Source organism: Megalobrama amblycephala, linkage group LG19, assembly GCF_018812025.1.
Source record: "Megalobrama amblycephala isolate DHTTF-2021 linkage group LG19, ASM1881202v1, whole genome shotgun sequence".
Lineage (NCBI taxonomy): Eukaryota > Metazoa > Chordata > Actinopteri > Cypriniformes > Xenocyprididae > Megalobrama > Megalobrama amblycephala.
In genome coordinates this window covers 4,679,477-4,697,471 of record NC_063062.1, presented here as the reverse complement: position 1 = coordinate 4,697,471, position 17,995 = coordinate 4,679,477, and the positions used below count along the sequence as shown (strand labels likewise).

The window sequence follows — 17,995 nt, the reverse complement described above, 5'->3', positions numbered from 1 at the left end:
GAATTTTACAGACTGCTGTGTGAGCTGCAAAATAGACGCCACTCATTTCCATTGCGCTTCCAGTGTGATTGAATTGATCTTGGCACGACTGGAGTATATTAGAGGCATATCGTGAAATGCTGCTAAGTTCTACTGATAAATCAAATCTCCCAGACCCGTCAGGCAAAAACAACCACACAGACTCCTACACCAACAAATATAAGCGTTTGCGTTTCCTTGAACGCTGCTTTTATTTATTTGTTTATTGGCACCTGCTTTATGTTACCATGGTGTCCCAAAATGCCATCCTGAAACTGGACCATCCTGTATAGTTTGATATGTAATTATATCATACATCTAGTGACTTTTGCAAACTGCATTTTTATGTAAATGCAAAAGTTGTTTTGTTGTTTCATAGGGAAGATTAATCAGCCTCTATTTGCCAGTAAATGTTACCACACGACTCATGAAAACCCTAATTACGCATTTCTTTGCAGCTTTCGAACCCTTTCTGCCTTGTGAATTCATTTAACACACATTTTTTGATCAAACGTTTAACTGCAGCATTTGGCGTCACACACATTCGTCCTCTTTCGTTTAGTTTTAGAGGCCCCCTCAGTTTGAACCAGGAGTGTTTATATGGGTTCCACTCGCCAAACTCATGTTTGACCGACCCAGAATTCCAGCGGTCACCATGGTGTCAGTGCAAGCTGCCACTTCTGTACTTCTCATGCTAACAAGAGAGGCGTTGAGCCAGCTCACTAAACAAACACTAACCTCTCTCCTGAACGTCTCAACGGATTTTACTTGATGTCTTAATGTTTTCCTTCTTTTCCTTTCTTGTCCTCCCTGTGACTTCAAGCTATTATATCATCTCTTTTTCAATATTTCATGCTGAGTTTCTAACTTTGGAACAGGGAGACCCGGCCACGCACGCAGGTGGAAGAGAACAGAATGTTTCTGAAGTGTAAACCGAGTCTTGCGTCATTCCTTTCTCCTCCTCTGGAGAAGCTCAACAGTCATTTCTCATCAGCGCAGGGCATTAATGAAAACAGAGCAGTGTGAGAAGGAGCTGTACGTTTCCCTTTTGGGAAAGCGGTTTGTCCTTAAAGGGGAAAGACACTAAGAGTTCACTGTAAAAGAGCCTACAGTTTCCCAGGAGCACTTTGCTGACCACTTCCTTCGGAAGGAAGGGAACATTTGAGAACAACGTCTAATGTAATTTTATGTAGTTTAAATCTGAAATATGAGTTTTTGTAAGATTATATCAAATATTATGCTTTGGACACACAGTATTCAAAATGTTTTTAAAAGAATTCTCTTATGCTCATTACGGCTGTATTTATTTAATTAAAAAATACAGTAAAAACAGCAATGATGTCAAATATTATTAAAATTTAAAATAACCAGATTCTATTTTATTATATTTTAAAATGAAATTTATTCCTGTGATGCAAAGCTGAATTTTCAGCATCGTTACTCCAGTCTTCAGTGTCACATGATCCTTCAGAAAGCATTCTAATTTGCTGATTTGGTGCTAAAATAACATTTCTTATTATCAATATTGAAAACGGTTGTGCTGCTTAATATCTTTGTGGAAACCATGATACATTTTTTTAATGTTTTTTGATGAATAGAACACTCTAAAAAATGCTGGGTTAAAAACAACCCATGTTGGGTTGAAAATGGACAAACCCAGCAATTGGGTTGTTTTAACCCAGCGGTAGGGTTAAATGTTTGCCCAACCTGCTGGGTAGTTTTATTTAACTCAACTATTGTTTAAAAATTACTGTATTGCTTAATTAAAATGAACCCAAAGTATGCTGGAAATGAACATTTATTAATGTTCAATGAATAATTATTAAACAATAAACAATTATTAAATTATTGTTATTAAACTTAATTAATACATTTATATTAATAAACTATTAAACTGTTAAATTTATATTGATAAAATATTAAAGCTTATTAATAAACATTCACCTTTTGTCTATTATTGTTGCCTCTAATTGCATCTGGTTTTTAATTTCCCAACTATTTTGGGTTCATTTTAAGCTATAGCCATATAGCAATTTTTAAACAATAGTTGGTTTAAATAAAACTACCCAGCAGGTTGGGCAAACATTTAACCCAACCGCTGGGTTAAAACAACCCAATCGCTGGGTTTGTCCATTTTCAACCCAACTTGGGTTGTTTTTAACTCAGCATTTTTTTAGAGTGAAAGTTCAAAAGAACAGCATTGATTATTAATGTCTTTACTGTCACTTTTGATCAATTTATGAAAGTATGAATTTCTATATATATACAGTATTTAATTGTACTGTATTACGGTTTGCACAACTCCACATACAGATCGACTGGTCAGTGGATCAATGTTAATTTATGTAAATGACTCCCAATACCCTGTGCAGCCTCAGCTGTCTTTCCGGCAAATCCAGCAATGCTTTAATGGAGTATGTGCGAGTGAATAGAACGTCCACACAGCTGTTTTTGCCAGATTCATGTGGTTTGCATTGTCATAAAACAGTGCAAAAACAGTCATGTTCCTTTCGCTTTTAGTTTCTGTCAACCTTCAGGCAACAATTTCTGGGTGGTTAGCAAGAATTTTAGCTTGAACATATATGAGCGGTATAAATTATCTCAGATGCCTTCAGGACCAGTACAGTTTGCTTAGAATGTACTTTGTGAACTCAAACCACTCCAGTTTCACTTTTCTGCAAACTTAGGATGTTGCAGTTTACTCTTCAAAACTAATGTCACATACATATCTGCAGTGGGTTGCACTTGGTAAACACAAGAATTTTCTTTCTGCTGTCACTTTATATGGAAAATCAAAAGTTGACCAGCCCCTGCTTTTATATGTATGTTACAGGCACTATTAGACTTTTATAGGCTGTACTTAGATAACGCAAACATTAGTTTCAAACAAGGTATTAAGATTTTTCTCTGGTCTAAATTCATTCTGTTTGGGGTCTAACAAAGCCCAATAAAAAGAGAAGAAAAAGATTTGAAAGAGTGTTGTAGGAAGATCCCACTAGGGATCTGTAGGCTGTTAGATGAAATTGAGATGTTTCTGTTTCGGATGCACTTAGCAAACCTCAGTGGTTCAACACAACCCTTTATTTGTTTAGTTTTTTTATATTGACCTTGGTGTTTTTTGTACTTAACACCCTTTAATACTTATATTAAAGGGTTGGTTCACCCAAAAATGAAACTTCTGTCGTTAATTACCTTCATGTCGTACTTTTTGCTCACAAAAAGTATTCTCGTCACTTCATAACATTAAGGTTGAACCACTGCAGTCACATGGACTATTTTAACGATGTCTTTAGTACCTTTCTGGACCTTGAATTATGGTAATTACTTTACTTTCTATGGGAAATTTTTTTTTTTTTAATTTCATCAAAAATATCTTAATTTGTGTTCGAAGATGAAAGGTCTTACGGGTCTGGAACTACAAAAGGATGAGTAATTAATAATAGAAATTGAACTAACCCTTTAAAGACAGCTTTGATATTTTATTATCCCATGCATGACATTTCTTTCATTTAAAATGTAGTTTGTCTAAATTCACAAAGCTAATCTAAGATCTGAAAAAAGTGCATTACATCCCTTCGTTCTAGATTTGCTCCAACAACAGCGAAAACATTAACACCATGTTTACACCAGTAACGTCGTGCTTCGCCACAACAGCTTGAGGCTGTCTACACTAGACACGACAATGCAAATCCATTTGTTCTTTGTATCAGAAGTAGTGTGAATGCTTGAAGCACATCAGAAATAGAATGAAGCTCCAGCTTCCATAGCTCATCTGTTCACCTTGACCCCTGAATAACCATCCTTTCCATAAAGTGCAGTATTTCAAATTTGCTCTTAATCTTCTTAGAAGCTTCTTAAAACTTGTCATCATAATTCTTAAGCACCGTTTACAACAAAATAATTGAAGAGAGCGTTTTTCCCGATTGTTTTTCCCAACATCAAAAGCAGCATCAGCAGTCAGCACTTTGTCATTAAGGCAACAGGGGGCTTGTCATTCTCCTGACACCTGGAGATGACATCATTTCTCCTTCACCACATACATTGTTTACTTGGCGCTCGAGAAGGTAAGAAATAATGCAGACACAACTGGTTTAGTGACATTAAACCCTTACAGATTTGTCTGCTTCGCTGTTTAAAGTTGGCATGAAACGGAAGTTGCTGTAGTTTTTTTTCTTCCCTATTGTGACATACCTGAGTGAAACACTTCTCGAACAGGAAAGAATGTAGGGCAGACCTGATTTTGAACAATGGCAATTGATTGGATGGTTGTGGTTTGCTATTGCTGATCTCATGTGAGTGACAGGTTGTCCCGCCCTCATGCTGAAAAACACATCATCAGAGGAGTGAGAGGAAGTTATTTTGATTAAGGATTATAAGGGCACATGATGTGCACGGATAAATTGTTTCTGTCTGTCGGGCGGAAACCTTGTATGTCCAAAACAGCTACTTTTCAGGAAATAGAAAAAAAATGATTTTTTTAAATAATTAAACACCATCTGGTCAAAGTTGGTATTGTGGCTTTATATATGGTCAGACACTTGCATGTGTTATTATATTATCAACATTTTACCAAAAATCAAGCTCAAATGAAGTTAAAAGGTTTTTGACCAGCGAATTTCAGACAAACACGCTTTGTCTGTCATTAGAACGGCCTCATGTGAGGCAGCAAGTGCATCAAACATTAAGTTTTCATTAATTTACAGGTTATAAAATTTATTGTAGCTATGTGGGTACTCAGTTTTTACTGTCATTAGACTAAAATCTTGTGTTATAAAAGAAGAAGTGCTTCGCACAGGTACAGCAAATGCTTGACTAAGACACTCTTCTCTGCTTCTCAAACACTTAAAGCATTATATATATATATATATATATATATGTATGTATTATACAGTCAAACCAAAAATTATTCAGTCATTTTTGATATTTTTGATATATTTTTATTAGTGGGTGCAGGACACTATAGTTCATTTATGTAACTGAGGATAGCAAAATAAAGTCAACTGTGATTTATTATACCCAAAAATTCTTCATACAGTGGACTACCAGTAAAACTGTTGCAAATGTGGAACCAAAAATGATTCAGACACTTTGACCTGACCATGTTTTGCTTAAAGGTGCCATTGAATTGAAAACTGAATTTACCTTGGCATAGTTAAATAGAGTTCAGTACATGGAAATGACATACAGTGAGTCTCAAACTCCATTGTTTCCTCCTTCTTATATAAATCTCATTAGTTTAAAAGACCTCCGAAGAACAGGCGAATCTCAACATAACACCAACTGTTACGTAACAGTCGGGATCATTAATATGTACGCCCCCAATATTTGCATATGCCAGATCATGTTCAAGGCATTACACAAGGGCAGCCAGTATTAACATCTGGATGTGCACAGCTGAATCATCAGACTAGGTAAGCAAGCAAGGACAACAGCAAAAAATGGCAGATGGAGCGATAATAACTGACATGATCCATAATAACATGATATTTTTAGTGATATTTGTAAATTGTCTTTCTAAATGTTTTGTTAGCATATTGCTAATGTACTGTTAAATGTGGTTAAAGTTACCATCGTTTGTTACTGTATTCATGGAGACAAGACTGTCGTTATTTTCATTTTTAAACACTTGCAGTCTGTATAATTCATAAACACAACTTCATTCTTTATAAATCTCTCCAACAGTGTAGCATTAGCCATTAGCCACGGAGCACAGCCTCAAACTCATTCAGAATCAAATGTAAACATCCAAATAAATACCATACTTACGTGATTAGACATGCTGCATGACGAACACTTTGTAAAGATCCATTTTGAGGGTTATATTAGCTGTGTGAACTTTGTTTATGCAATGATAGAGTCGAGAGCTCGGGAGGGGGCGGAGAGCGCGAGCAATTAAAGGGGCCGCAGCCTGAATCGGCGCATTTCTAATTATGCCTCAAAATAGGCAGTTAAAAAAATTAATTAAAAAAAATCTATGGGGTATTTTGAGCTGAAACTTCACAGACACATTCAGGGGACACCTTAGACTTAAATTACATCTTGTAAAAAAAAAAAAACGTTCGATGGCACCTTTAAACATTATCACTCAGATTAATTTTGTTTAACTCTGTGTTCTTGTCATATTTTATTACCTTTTTTTTTTTTAAACTATAGTGATTCAACTATAATAATGAATGAAATGTTCATGGTGTCTGAATACATTTTGGTTTGACTGTATATAGTGTTTCTTGAGTAAAGAAAGTGCTGTACTTATTCAAAGAACCAGCTCTTCATTCACGAGAGGGGTGAGGTGAGTTATGAGGTTTTACTGACAGTTTGAGGATCCCATGTCATTACAAGGTTTAGTCACAAGCTCTTTTTAATACTTTTCATTGGTTGAATATTTGCAAAATGCCACAGACAGATGCAAAAGGGTGACTAGTAATGATTTATGTGGAAAAAAATGACGAAATATGGAGGTTTCTGCCCGACAGCGACGACATAATACATTTTGACAATTATACAGTGTGACTAAAAAAAGGGTTGTGTAGGATTCTAATAGGCATTTAACTTCAGAGCGTTTTCCTCTGAAAGCTCAAATCATCAGATACACTATTTACTTAAATGAGCCGTCTGCTGAGGCCTAAACAAAACACAGCTTTGATCTTTCACACTGACGGCCAGATTGCTGCACGCAGTCGCTCTTTTCGACGGGATGCTCTGTGTCTCTAATTAACTTCGGGCATGTACTGTTAGAGCAGCCGTAGGGAATTCCGCTCTGAAAACCCAACATGGAAGGGTTCCCTAAAAGCCTGCATAATTAATTTCTCTCTAAATGGATTAGAAAGCAAATCGCTCCGGATATGGCAATCCATTTAGCAGTGGCTTTCTCCAAAAAAAAAAAAAAAAAAAGACATGTAATTGCATAATGGCAGTAATGATCTCATATTGCTCACAGCAACACAAAGAATCTAACATGGCTGTAAGTGTGTCTCATAACAGAAGAATACAGTGGATTAGATACAAGACCTAGATGAGGGTCAACAAGACAAGGACGTACAAGTTATGACATATTGTACCACTTCAGCACAAGAGACAGTAACTACTTGCCTCATAAGTACCTCTCTTTTGTTGACACTCTCAGCTCTCTTTCCCCACGAGTGGGAACAGGATAAGCCTTTTTCCCAATATGCATCAGTGCAGTTTTGGGGAAGCAAATTGCAGCTGTCGTCATGGAATTGCCCTATGGGAACTGACCTCAGTCAATTCAAACAATAATACCACAGACTCATTGAGAGAGAGACCGTATTGTCTGTGGAGGGATTGGTAATGTTTCAAGACATGAGAATCGATGACCAGGGTGTCAGAAATGTGGGGTGAGCCTGGGTCATATACAAGCTTATTTAAAGTTATTTTAGTTCGTTCTCTGGAACTGCATTCCATGTCATCCTTAATCAGTTTTGTTTGTTGCAGTTCATTTTCAATGGCACAGTTCTTTCCTCGCGTTTCACAATCGCACCTTTTTTAAAACCGCATAAGTGGTTACAGACAGACATCTTGAACATAACGTGCAAGCACACAACACAAAAATTAAAACAGCTCAATATTGCCAAAGATTTGTCTTATTTGAAGTGGTCTGCATTTAATTAGTGCTGGACGTGGGCAGGTGTTTATACAGCTCTGTATACATTTTATAGCTTGTGTTGTAGCATGTAATTCCTTTAACACAATATACAATGACCAAAACAATACTAATATTAAATAACAAGTGGTGCTTGCATTACTATTACAGTTTATCATACTTAAGCTGCCTTTGTCACTATCTCTGAAGTCATTCATTTATTTATGTAGTACAGAAGCTATGTGGAGCTCAGACCATATAAATGATCGTATGCGAATGCTGGAGATAATAAAAAATGTAATTCATATAATATATTATTGAATATTTTAATAGTAAAGCTTTTAATTCATATTAATTTTTAATATAATTTTATATAAATATAAATATTTTATATTAATAATACTTTAATGTTAACATTAATATTAAAGCACTAATATTTAGTAGTGCTGTCAAATCGATTAATTGCAATTAATATGTGTATATGTGTATATACACACACATACATATTTACATACATACACAAACAAATATTACAAACTTTTTTTATTACTAGATGCGATTAATCATGATTAATCGATTTGACAGCACTAATACTTCGATATTAATTTGTGATTTCCTAGTAAATGTGTGTTTGTGTGTGTGTGTGTGTGTGTGTGTATATATATATATATATATATACACTGAAAAAAGTTGGTGCACAATTTATTTTGAAAAATATTTACTCAGAAATTCTTAGTAAATTTTACAAATAATTACAAAATAATGGCAAATAACACAGAATTAAACAGGAAATGTTGAAGTAGAAAGACTGAAATATTTTGTTGTAAACATACTCCAATAATCTTTGTTTTGAAAAAAAAAAAGTTTACACGCACTCACATATACAAACTTTTATGTTAGATGTGATTAATCGCGATTAATCGATTTTTTTCGGCACTAATATTTAGGTATTAATATGTGATTTCCTAGTAAGTGTGTGTGTGTGTATATATATATATATATATACTAAAAACAATTGGTGTAGTATTTATTTTGAAACAATTTATACTCAGAAATTCTTAAATTTCACAAATAATTACAAAGAAGTGGCAAGTAATGCATAGAATTAAAAGACTGAAATATTTTCTTGTAAACATACTCCAAAAATCTTTGTTTTGAACATTTTTTTTTACACACACTCACATATATATTACAAACTTTTATGTTAGATGTGATTAATCACGATTAATCAATTTGACGGCACTAATATTTAGGTATTATTTTGTGATTTCTTAGTAAGTGTGTGTGTGTGTGTGTGTATGTATATATATATATATATATATATATATATACATACACTGAAAACAATTGGTGTAGTATTTATTTTGAAACAATTTTTACTCAGAAATTCTTACATTTCACAAATAATTACAAAGAAGTGGCAAGTAACACAGAATTAAAAGACTGAAATATTTTCTTGTAAAACGTACTCCAATAATCTTTGTTTTGAATTTTTTTGGGTTTTTTTTTTCCTTTTACAATATACTGTTAAGTAATACTTAATAGCTGAAACACAACTCACTGTCATCATGTTGATTTTGCAGTGAAGTGTTCAGTAAAACATTCACATGTGTGATTTTTCCCTAATGGGGCCCAATTATTTGGCTCATTGTGTGAGCTGCAGGGAGAAGCGTTACAGCTGTGCCACTCTGGAGAATAATTGGGGGAACGGTTTCTGTCTGCGCAAATCCCACTTAAGCCCTGTTTGGTTGCAGCTATTGCCCTTTGTCCTTGTCTCACTAAATCGCCATTAAATTTCTCCCCAAACCGCCTGAAATGAACGCTGCCAGTGTTGAGTGGTGCCCTGTTTCAGCCTGTAATCAGAGAGAGGGGAAATATGAGACACACAGAGACAGAGACCCCAGTAGCGTGCCACTAATGTGCCGTGTTGATCCCCTCATGTGGTTTAGCAGTGGTAATAAGCCCTCCTGGTTGAGGGCTGATGCCCTATTATTACCGCATTGTCTCCCCCGGGACTCAGGAAGTGAGCGCAGACCTTCTGCAGCAGCTCCCAGAGACACGGCCGCTTTTAGAGTCTTACCTCAGCTCAAAGTCACCCACGGGAGCGTATTCAGTGTAATGATTACATGCTCTCTAAGTAAGACCTACCAGGAGTGGATGGCTTGCTAGGATTCTTTAAATCAAGTAAATCAATAGCACAGTTTGTATGCCATGAAGGCTTCAGCGTTTATATCTACTGACCTTGTATTTTATATGATATCGGTGAGCACTGTGCTGCTGCTTGCTTAGTTTTTTACCAAAATCTAAAATGAAATCAACAACCTGTACTTCAGACAAAGGCTAACAAAGGTGTTTTTCAAACAGATTTTATATATATAATATTATTATTATTATTATTATATTATTTTATATATATATTATATATATTATTTTATTGTATTTCTTTGCATGTTGTTTTCTAACAGTTTTCCTCAGTTCTCCTGAATTTTGTTTTTATTTATTTATTTATTTTATTTTATTTCTCTGCATATTAGTAAGTATTTGACATGGACAAAATGACATTTTTTCCAAACAATTTTCCTCAGTACTCCTGCATTTTGTTTTTTGTTTTGTTTTGTTTTAAGTATTTGACATGGCAAAAAAAAAAAATAATTCCGAACAATTTTCCTCAATTCTCCTGAATTATTTTGTTTTTGTTTTTGTTTTTGTTTTGTTTTGTTTTGTTTTTGTGTTTTGTTTTGTTTTTTGTTCTGTTTTGTTTCATTTCGTTTCGTTTCGTTTTTTATTTTATTTTATTTTATTTTATTTTACTTTATTTTACTTTATTTTATTTCTCTGCATATTAGTAAGTATTTGACAATTTTCCTCAATACTCCTGCATTTTGTTTTGTTTCTCTTCAAAAATTTATTTTCATCTCTGCATATTAAACTGGAATAGGTAGAAGTATTTTACACAGAAAAAATGAAAGCACGTTTAAGCTTAACAATTTTTTTTTTTTTTTTTTTGGCTCTCCTTTCTGTGTATGTTGGACTGAAAGACAAGTGTGAGTCAACCATTAAGCCAATGACAGATGAGGAGAACACTGAGTCATCTGCCATATAGTGATGAAGGTTGTATTTACAGCCTGTTGACATTGATTTGACATGCGCTTTAAGACCTGTGGAGCTGGTATCTTGGAATGATGTCATTGTAGCATGAGAGCTCTGCTTGGTTTTGCCAGCCTATGGAGAGACGAGATGAAAGACTATTTCAACACATTTCATTTTGCACACATTCTGAATCACCACCAAATTCTCAAGTGGCTTGTCTGAAGTCATAAAAGGCCGTGCAAAAAGTATGATTTAGCATTCTGAAGGGGATTTGAGCCAATCACAGTGGCCCTAACCCTCTTAGCAAACACCCCCTACTGGTAGGAGAGATACTACTTCTTATTGATGACGTTGTCATGGAAACAAAGAAACAGCCTGCAGGAGCTGCCATGATAATGATGCAGTGCAGTATCTTTGATTAAGAGATGAACATCTGTCTCTGAGCCGTATGTGACCACACACAAATGCTCATTCAGCAGTGATTCAGACACTTGCTGTTGCAACAGGTTTTAGATTTCCCACTGCCAGCCAATAGAAAACACTTGACATTATTGTCTAATACACTGAAGCAGTGGTTCTTAGGTCATGGTCACCAAAGGTGAATTTAAGGTTTGTTTAGGAGGGGGAAAATGCAAAATAAATAAAAAAAAGAAATATATAAAAAGAAATGAATAAGATATAAAATAAAATAAATGTATAAAATGAAAATAAAAAATAAAATATATAAAATAATAATAAACAAATATATATATATATATATATATATATATATATATATATATATATATATATATATATATATATATATATATATATATATATATATATATAAACAAAAGAAATGAATAAGATATAAAATAAATAAATAAATATATAAAATAATAATAATAAATAAAATAAACAAAATAAATGTATAAGATATAAAATAAATAAATACAATAAATAAAAATATTAAATAATAGTGAATTTATAATAACAAAACAAATACACTCATTCAAGTAAAAGAAAATATGACCTAGACTACATACAATATTGGTTTGCTGGCAAGGAGGATAAACAGAGTTAATAAAATAAAATAAAATATATTTTACTAATGTACATAAATATCCATCAAAATGTGAAGTGTCACACAGGGAATTCTGGGAATGCCATTTTACGGCTTAAAAAATGCTAAAATACAAAAAAAAAATACTAAAGTAAAATACTATATTTAGCAGTATTTTACTGTAAAATTACACAAAATGTAAGATTAGATCTATTACAGTTTTTCTCCATATGTAGTACAGGAACTCTCCAATGTTTTGACCAATTAACAGCTTTTTACTGTTGCATTTATATAGAGTTTTACAGTTAAAATTACAATCGATTTTTCACAGTTATAAATAAAACAAAGATTATTGGAGTACTTTTTACAAGAAAATACCATTTCAGTCTTTCTCTTCAATGTGTTACTTGCCATTTCTGAAATGTACTAGCAATTTCTGAGTGAAAAATATTTGTCCTGAAGTAAAACGTGTTGAAAAGCACAATCACATATCTGACTTTTGCACATTATTCATATTTCCAGTAGTAAATCTTATTGGCTGGGTTTTGCTGACATTCCACCCTCTCCCCTCTCTTTTTTCCATATCTACTCATAGATGCAAACGAGAGGTCGGCCAAGAGATTTTCACCCGATGGAGTCTTCAATTACACCTCTCTGCTCCTCAGTAAAGAGGATAACATGCTGTACGTTGGCGCTCGAGAGACTCTCTTCGCACTCAATATCAGCGATATCAGCAGAACGCAGCTGCAGCGTAATGTGAGTATGTCTGTGTTTGATTTTGGAGAATTTATAAGCATGTGCATCAGTCTGTAATATGGGCATTAGTAATTTAACCCTTGTGCGGTCTTCGTTTGGGAAGTACACTCAGGGTCTTCGCGGTCTCCACAGACCCCAGGCAACAAAATGCAATTTTGTAACAAAATACTTGTTTTTTTTTAAACAAAATGCAGTTTTTGGAGGATTTATCATATTTATTAAATTTATATAAATAAATTTTAAAATATTTTTTTAAATAAGTTTTTGTACAAAAACAGCCTTTTATGTAATAATGGATAATTTGACATGGTTTAGTGTAAGATTTTTGCCCATCTTTTGGAAAATGCAGTTATAAAAGTAAAAAAATCTTTTCATACGTTTTTTTCAGTTGGATTCATATCTAAATATTCTGAAATCACAATTATAAAGCCTACTTTTTGTCAAAGTTTTTGTCAAAAACTGAAAAAAAAAAACAGTTTTTCAATATTGTTACATTATGATGAGACTCCACTTAGAAAATGGACAATATTCATCCTCAAAATCAACATTTTTGAAAAACTTATTTTTTTTTTCAGTACAAAAAAATGCTAAACTTTGACAAAAAGTCATTTTTATTGTCTTTTATTGTCATAATTGTGATTTCATAATATTTAGATATAAATCCAACTGAAAAATACTTGTGAAAAGATGTCTTTCCGTCAGTCAAATAACACATAGGAAATAGTGGAGCTCTGCAGCCGTCTACTGGTAAAAGTGATATTTTTTTTTACTTTTAAAACTGCATTTTCCAAAAGGTGGGCAAAAATCTTACACTAAACCATGTCAAATTATCCATGTTATCCCCATGAATGAAAGTTAGAAATGTGGGTCTTTTATAAAGTGAATTTTACATAATAAGCTGTTTTCGTATAAAAAAATATCTATTTATTTATTTATATAAATTTAAAAGATATGACAAATCCTCCAAAAACTGCACAAATATGAAGTAAAAACATTAATAAACAGAGTAAAATTACATTTGTTTTTTAAAAAACAATTATTTTGTTACAAAATTACATTTTGTTGTCTGGGGTCTGTGGAGACCCCGAAGACCCTGAGTGTGACCCTTGTTTTACACTAACATAAAAACAAGATATCACTCCATTTTTTTTTCTTTGTAGATCTAGAAAGTGTTAACAACTGTACAAAGTTTCATGTCATTTGGACAAAGAGAACATTTTTTTTTTAATTGAGCAAATGTCGTTTGGGGTCTGTGCAGACCCCAAAGACCCTATAAGGGTTAAGGTCCAAATGAGAGTAGAATATCATTAATGTTGGATCTAAGCACACACACAACAGTGAACACAGGTGGGTCACTTTCTGATAATTTGTCATTTGTATTTTAAAAAAAATAAAATATATCCAAATGGCTACGTCAATGTCATACTGTTTTTTCAATGATTATCAATTACTTGAATTAATTTTTGTCATCATTTACTCACCCTCAAGTGGTTCCAAACCTGTATGAGTTTCTTTCTTCTGTTGAACACAAAAGAGGATATTTTGAAGAATGTTGGTAACCAGACAGTTGACGACACCCATTGACTTCCATAGTATTATTTTCTCCTACTATGGAAGTCAATGGGTGCTGTCTGTCTACCCACATTCTTTAAAATATCTTCTTTTGTGTTCAACAGAAGAAAGAAACTCATACAGGTTTGGAACCACTGATTTCAGAAGACTTGAAATGTAGTGCAAAAGTCATAAGGATCACTTTTACTTTTATTGGGTTTTTGTGTCCTTTTTGAAGCTTTAGTTTTCATTCGATGCAAGTGTCCTACTTTACCACTTGTCCCACTTCCCCCTATTGTATTTTGGCATTATACTTTGCAACAAATTAACTTTTTAAGTCATAAATAGACCTTCACAGTTCACTGCAAATATTTTGTGTTCCATGATTCATTTTGAACATAACAGAAAGGCTAGACTGCATTACGTTACAGCCAAGGTGACTCACTGTAGGCTCACTCAATGTAAATGTGCTTGTTAATGCATGATGTTAGTGTAAATGCTCATCTCAGTCATTTTTCACTTTTTCAGTTAACATGGAGCACACCTCAGAGAAAGAGAGACGAGTGCAGTTTCAAAGGGAAAGACTTACAGGTAAGTGAATGAGATATTCATCAAACCAAGTGGAGAGATGTCTGTATATTTGGCGTTTCATGTGGGTTCATATAACTCAAGGAAGACGTAGGCCTCTAATGTAGATATGTGCAATAGGATTGGGCAAAATTGTCCGTCCCACCACTTTCTGTTTGTAGGACCCGTTATTGCCTTGACACGTCCACACTGTAATTTCCCTGAAAGCTTGACACTGCATAAGGGCTGTTATTAGATTAATAATCCGCATGCCTAATTTGCTGCCAGATTGATTTGTCTTGGGAGCCAGGTTTGGATGGATGTTGGGACCCTGATGAAGACACAGTAATAACTGCTGTTTCTTGAGACCGATGACACGCAGCTGCCAGAAACCTCTCCCAGACTATTACAGAGGATTTAGATCAAACCTAGTGATGTGAAAACAAATTCTGAGGCCCAGCCAAGCAACGCTTGCGCACACAGCCTGGTGCTTACATGTACATTTATATAACGTTCAAACTGTTTGTGAATTTTTTTTTTATCTTTGAAAACTACTTTGGATGACTATCATAAGTGAAAAATAAATTGTCTTAAATGGTTAGTTCACCCAAAAATGAAAATTCGGTCATCAATTACACACCCTCATGCCATTCCAAACCTGTTTAATGTTTTTGGGACACAACAGCAGATATTTTGAAGAATGTTGGGAATCAAACAGCATTGGAACCTATTGACTTCTATTGTATGGACAAAAAAACACAGACATTTATCAAAATATCTTCTTTTATTTTTTACAAAAGAAAGAAAGAAAGTCTTAAAGGTTTGGAATGACATGAGGGTGAGTAAATGATAAAAGAATTTTCATTTTTGGGTGAACTAACCCATTAAACACTGGGACAGAAATCATACATATACAGTACATCTAAATTTGATCAGTTCAATTGAATAACAGCTTCCTGAAATCATTTGATTTAAACAAAAAATTCTGTCATCATCTGTCTACCCTCCAAACTTTATTTAAAAAGAAACAAAGAAAAGAAACAGTGGAAAATTTCAGTGAAAAAAAAAGTATTACAAATATAAAAAGTCAATATTGTATTAACATAATTAATAATTATTATTAAAATATAATATAATAATTGTTTACTGCCATTCTGTTTTCTAAAAACTTATCAGAAATCATGATATTAATTGTGATTATTTTTAATAGTTAAGTTTTTACAAGTAAGAAATAAATAAAATCAAATCTGCATATAAAAAAGATTGTTGCAAATGTTGCAACCTTCAAATTTGAGCCCTCTGGTGTTCTCATGTCGATCAAAAATGACAGATTTTTTTTATTTCAATAAAATGAATGTACTATATTTTAGTTTGATAATGTTTTTTATTTAATATAATGTATTTTTAGGGGATTTTATGGTACTAAATTATATTAACGCTGTAGTTGTAATACATTTATTCACTTTTTGAGCGTAGACCTGAAAATGAAATTTCCAACTGTCATAAATTTTGAATACTTTGGACTTAATTTTGATCCCTTTTCAAAGACGACATTTGGCAAATTATTGCTGAAGTGAAAAAAAAGTTTAAAAAGTTAACTTAAAAAATGTTACAGAATTGTACACTTATTGTTATGAAAAATGCACAAAAATACTATTTTCAATTTTTATGTGAAATATATATTTTCAAAGACACGTTTTACTCTAAAACTGCAAGAAAATCAAAGCCATAAATCTAAACAAGTTGTATTCCAAATTTGAGCTTGATATCTCAAAAAATGAGCTTTCAGTAAGATTTTGTTTGGACGCAGTACCAAAAGTTTTCACTAAATTAAATTTGTCTCCTATTCATTTCCAATGCGGCCATTTTTGACCGTGAGGAGCAAAAGTGTGACTATTTTTTTCAGGACCATTTAACCTTTTTGAATCATGCCCATGATTTGTGTGTGTGTGTGTTCACATAGCAAGTGCCAAAACCTTTACTAAGTTTTGTACCATTCCGATGAAAAAAAAAAAAAAAAAGGTAAACATTTTCATTCAAAAATGATCAAAGAGCACCAGAAGGTTTTAAAGAACAATTTGTATTTGTGTTATATCTTTCTGGATAGTGGTTCCTTGCCTGTGTGTTTTTTTAAATTTACTACATTATAAAGTAATACTATTTTTCCACAAACAGTACAAATAAGTCTATTCATTGCAATATATAGCTGCCTTTTATTTTAAGAAGAGGGTCCCTTGCAAAGGGATTGTCATATTTTGGGCTCCTTGGTATCAAAAATTTTAGGTATTTAAATGATCTAACAGGTGCATCAATGCCCAGCACTTCAGTAACTGTCGCGTCCATGTCTTAAATCATTGTCTGTCTGTCTCTCCCTCTCTAATGTATTTCCTTTTGTTTTCTCTTTCTCATTCCAGACTGACTGCTTCAATTACATCAAGATTTTACTGCGCGTGAACAGCACTCACCTGTACGTGTGCGGAACGTATGCTTTCAGCCCTATCTGCGCATACATCGTAAGTACTGCGTTTCATTTTGTTCTGTTCTGCTGCAGGATTTCACCACCTCCATCCATGCTTTTAACAGGCTGCAGGGGAGGAATTAATTATCCATGTAATTTACTCAGTCAATCAAAATGTCCTCAGAAATACACTCTTCCGCTTTCCCCGAGGGTAAATGCCGTTCGGATGAGAAATTATTATTGCCCTGCACTTTACTTAGACCCCTCACTCTGGAGACTATTCCTGGATTGGTCTGTGCACTTGAGGGGTCGACACAGACCGCTAAGATCGAAGCTTAAGGATAGTGTTCTTTGCGTAGACAAGCTGATTCTGTGACAGCTGTCCCCTGAAATGGTTTGCAGATTTATGCCCCTATAAAGACACATACGAGAAAGAATCAGAGTGCATCAGGCCGCAACTCCCTCCAAACATCCTTTTTATCAGTATCCTTGGCCCACACACAGTCGATAGTACACACATCATCCCTTGCGTGTGTTCACTCTGTCCTTACTATCTCCCCAGACTTATCGCAATAACATGACGTTCTGTTCAGCAAAATAAGGTCCTTGTTTAGATCTACACAGGCAGTAAGCGTTCAGGAGAGTCGATACAAGAGACAGTGCTTGCTGTCTTTACGAGAATGTCCCTGTGTCTTCTTCCCTCCAGAACACGTCTGATTTTTCCCTGGTGCGCAGTGAAGTGGGCGAAATAGTCACCGAAGATGGTCGAAGCCGGTGCCCTTTCAACCCTGAATACAAGTCCACGGCCATCATGGCTGGTACGTGCTACAAAAAGTGGTGTAACGTTCAGTATGTTGGCATCACTGTATAAAACTTCAGTTAGGGTGTGTTCACACTTGTAGTTCAGTTC

General features: G+C 34.0%; 1 protein-coding gene across 3 annotated transcripts in view; it reads left to right on the top strand.

Moving 5' to 3' along the window:
- Positions 1–17,995, top strand: part of sema4ba (sema domain, immunoglobulin domain (Ig), transmembrane domain (TM) and short cytoplasmic domain, (semaphorin) 4Ba) — a 98,153-nt gene that overhangs the window by 62,372 nt on the left and 17,786 nt on the right. For all 3 annotated transcript variants that reach the window (XM_048167917.1, XM_048167918.1, XM_048167916.1), the window contains exons 3-6: positions 12,349–12,509; positions 14,589–14,651; positions 17,042–17,140; positions 17,792–17,903. In XM_048167917.1, coding sequence (XP_048023874.1) covers positions 12,349–12,509; positions 14,589–14,651; positions 17,042–17,140; positions 17,792–17,903 — 435 coding nt within the window. The remainder of the gene's footprint in view (positions 1–12,348; positions 12,510–14,588; positions 14,652–17,041; positions 17,141–17,791; positions 17,904–17,995) is intronic.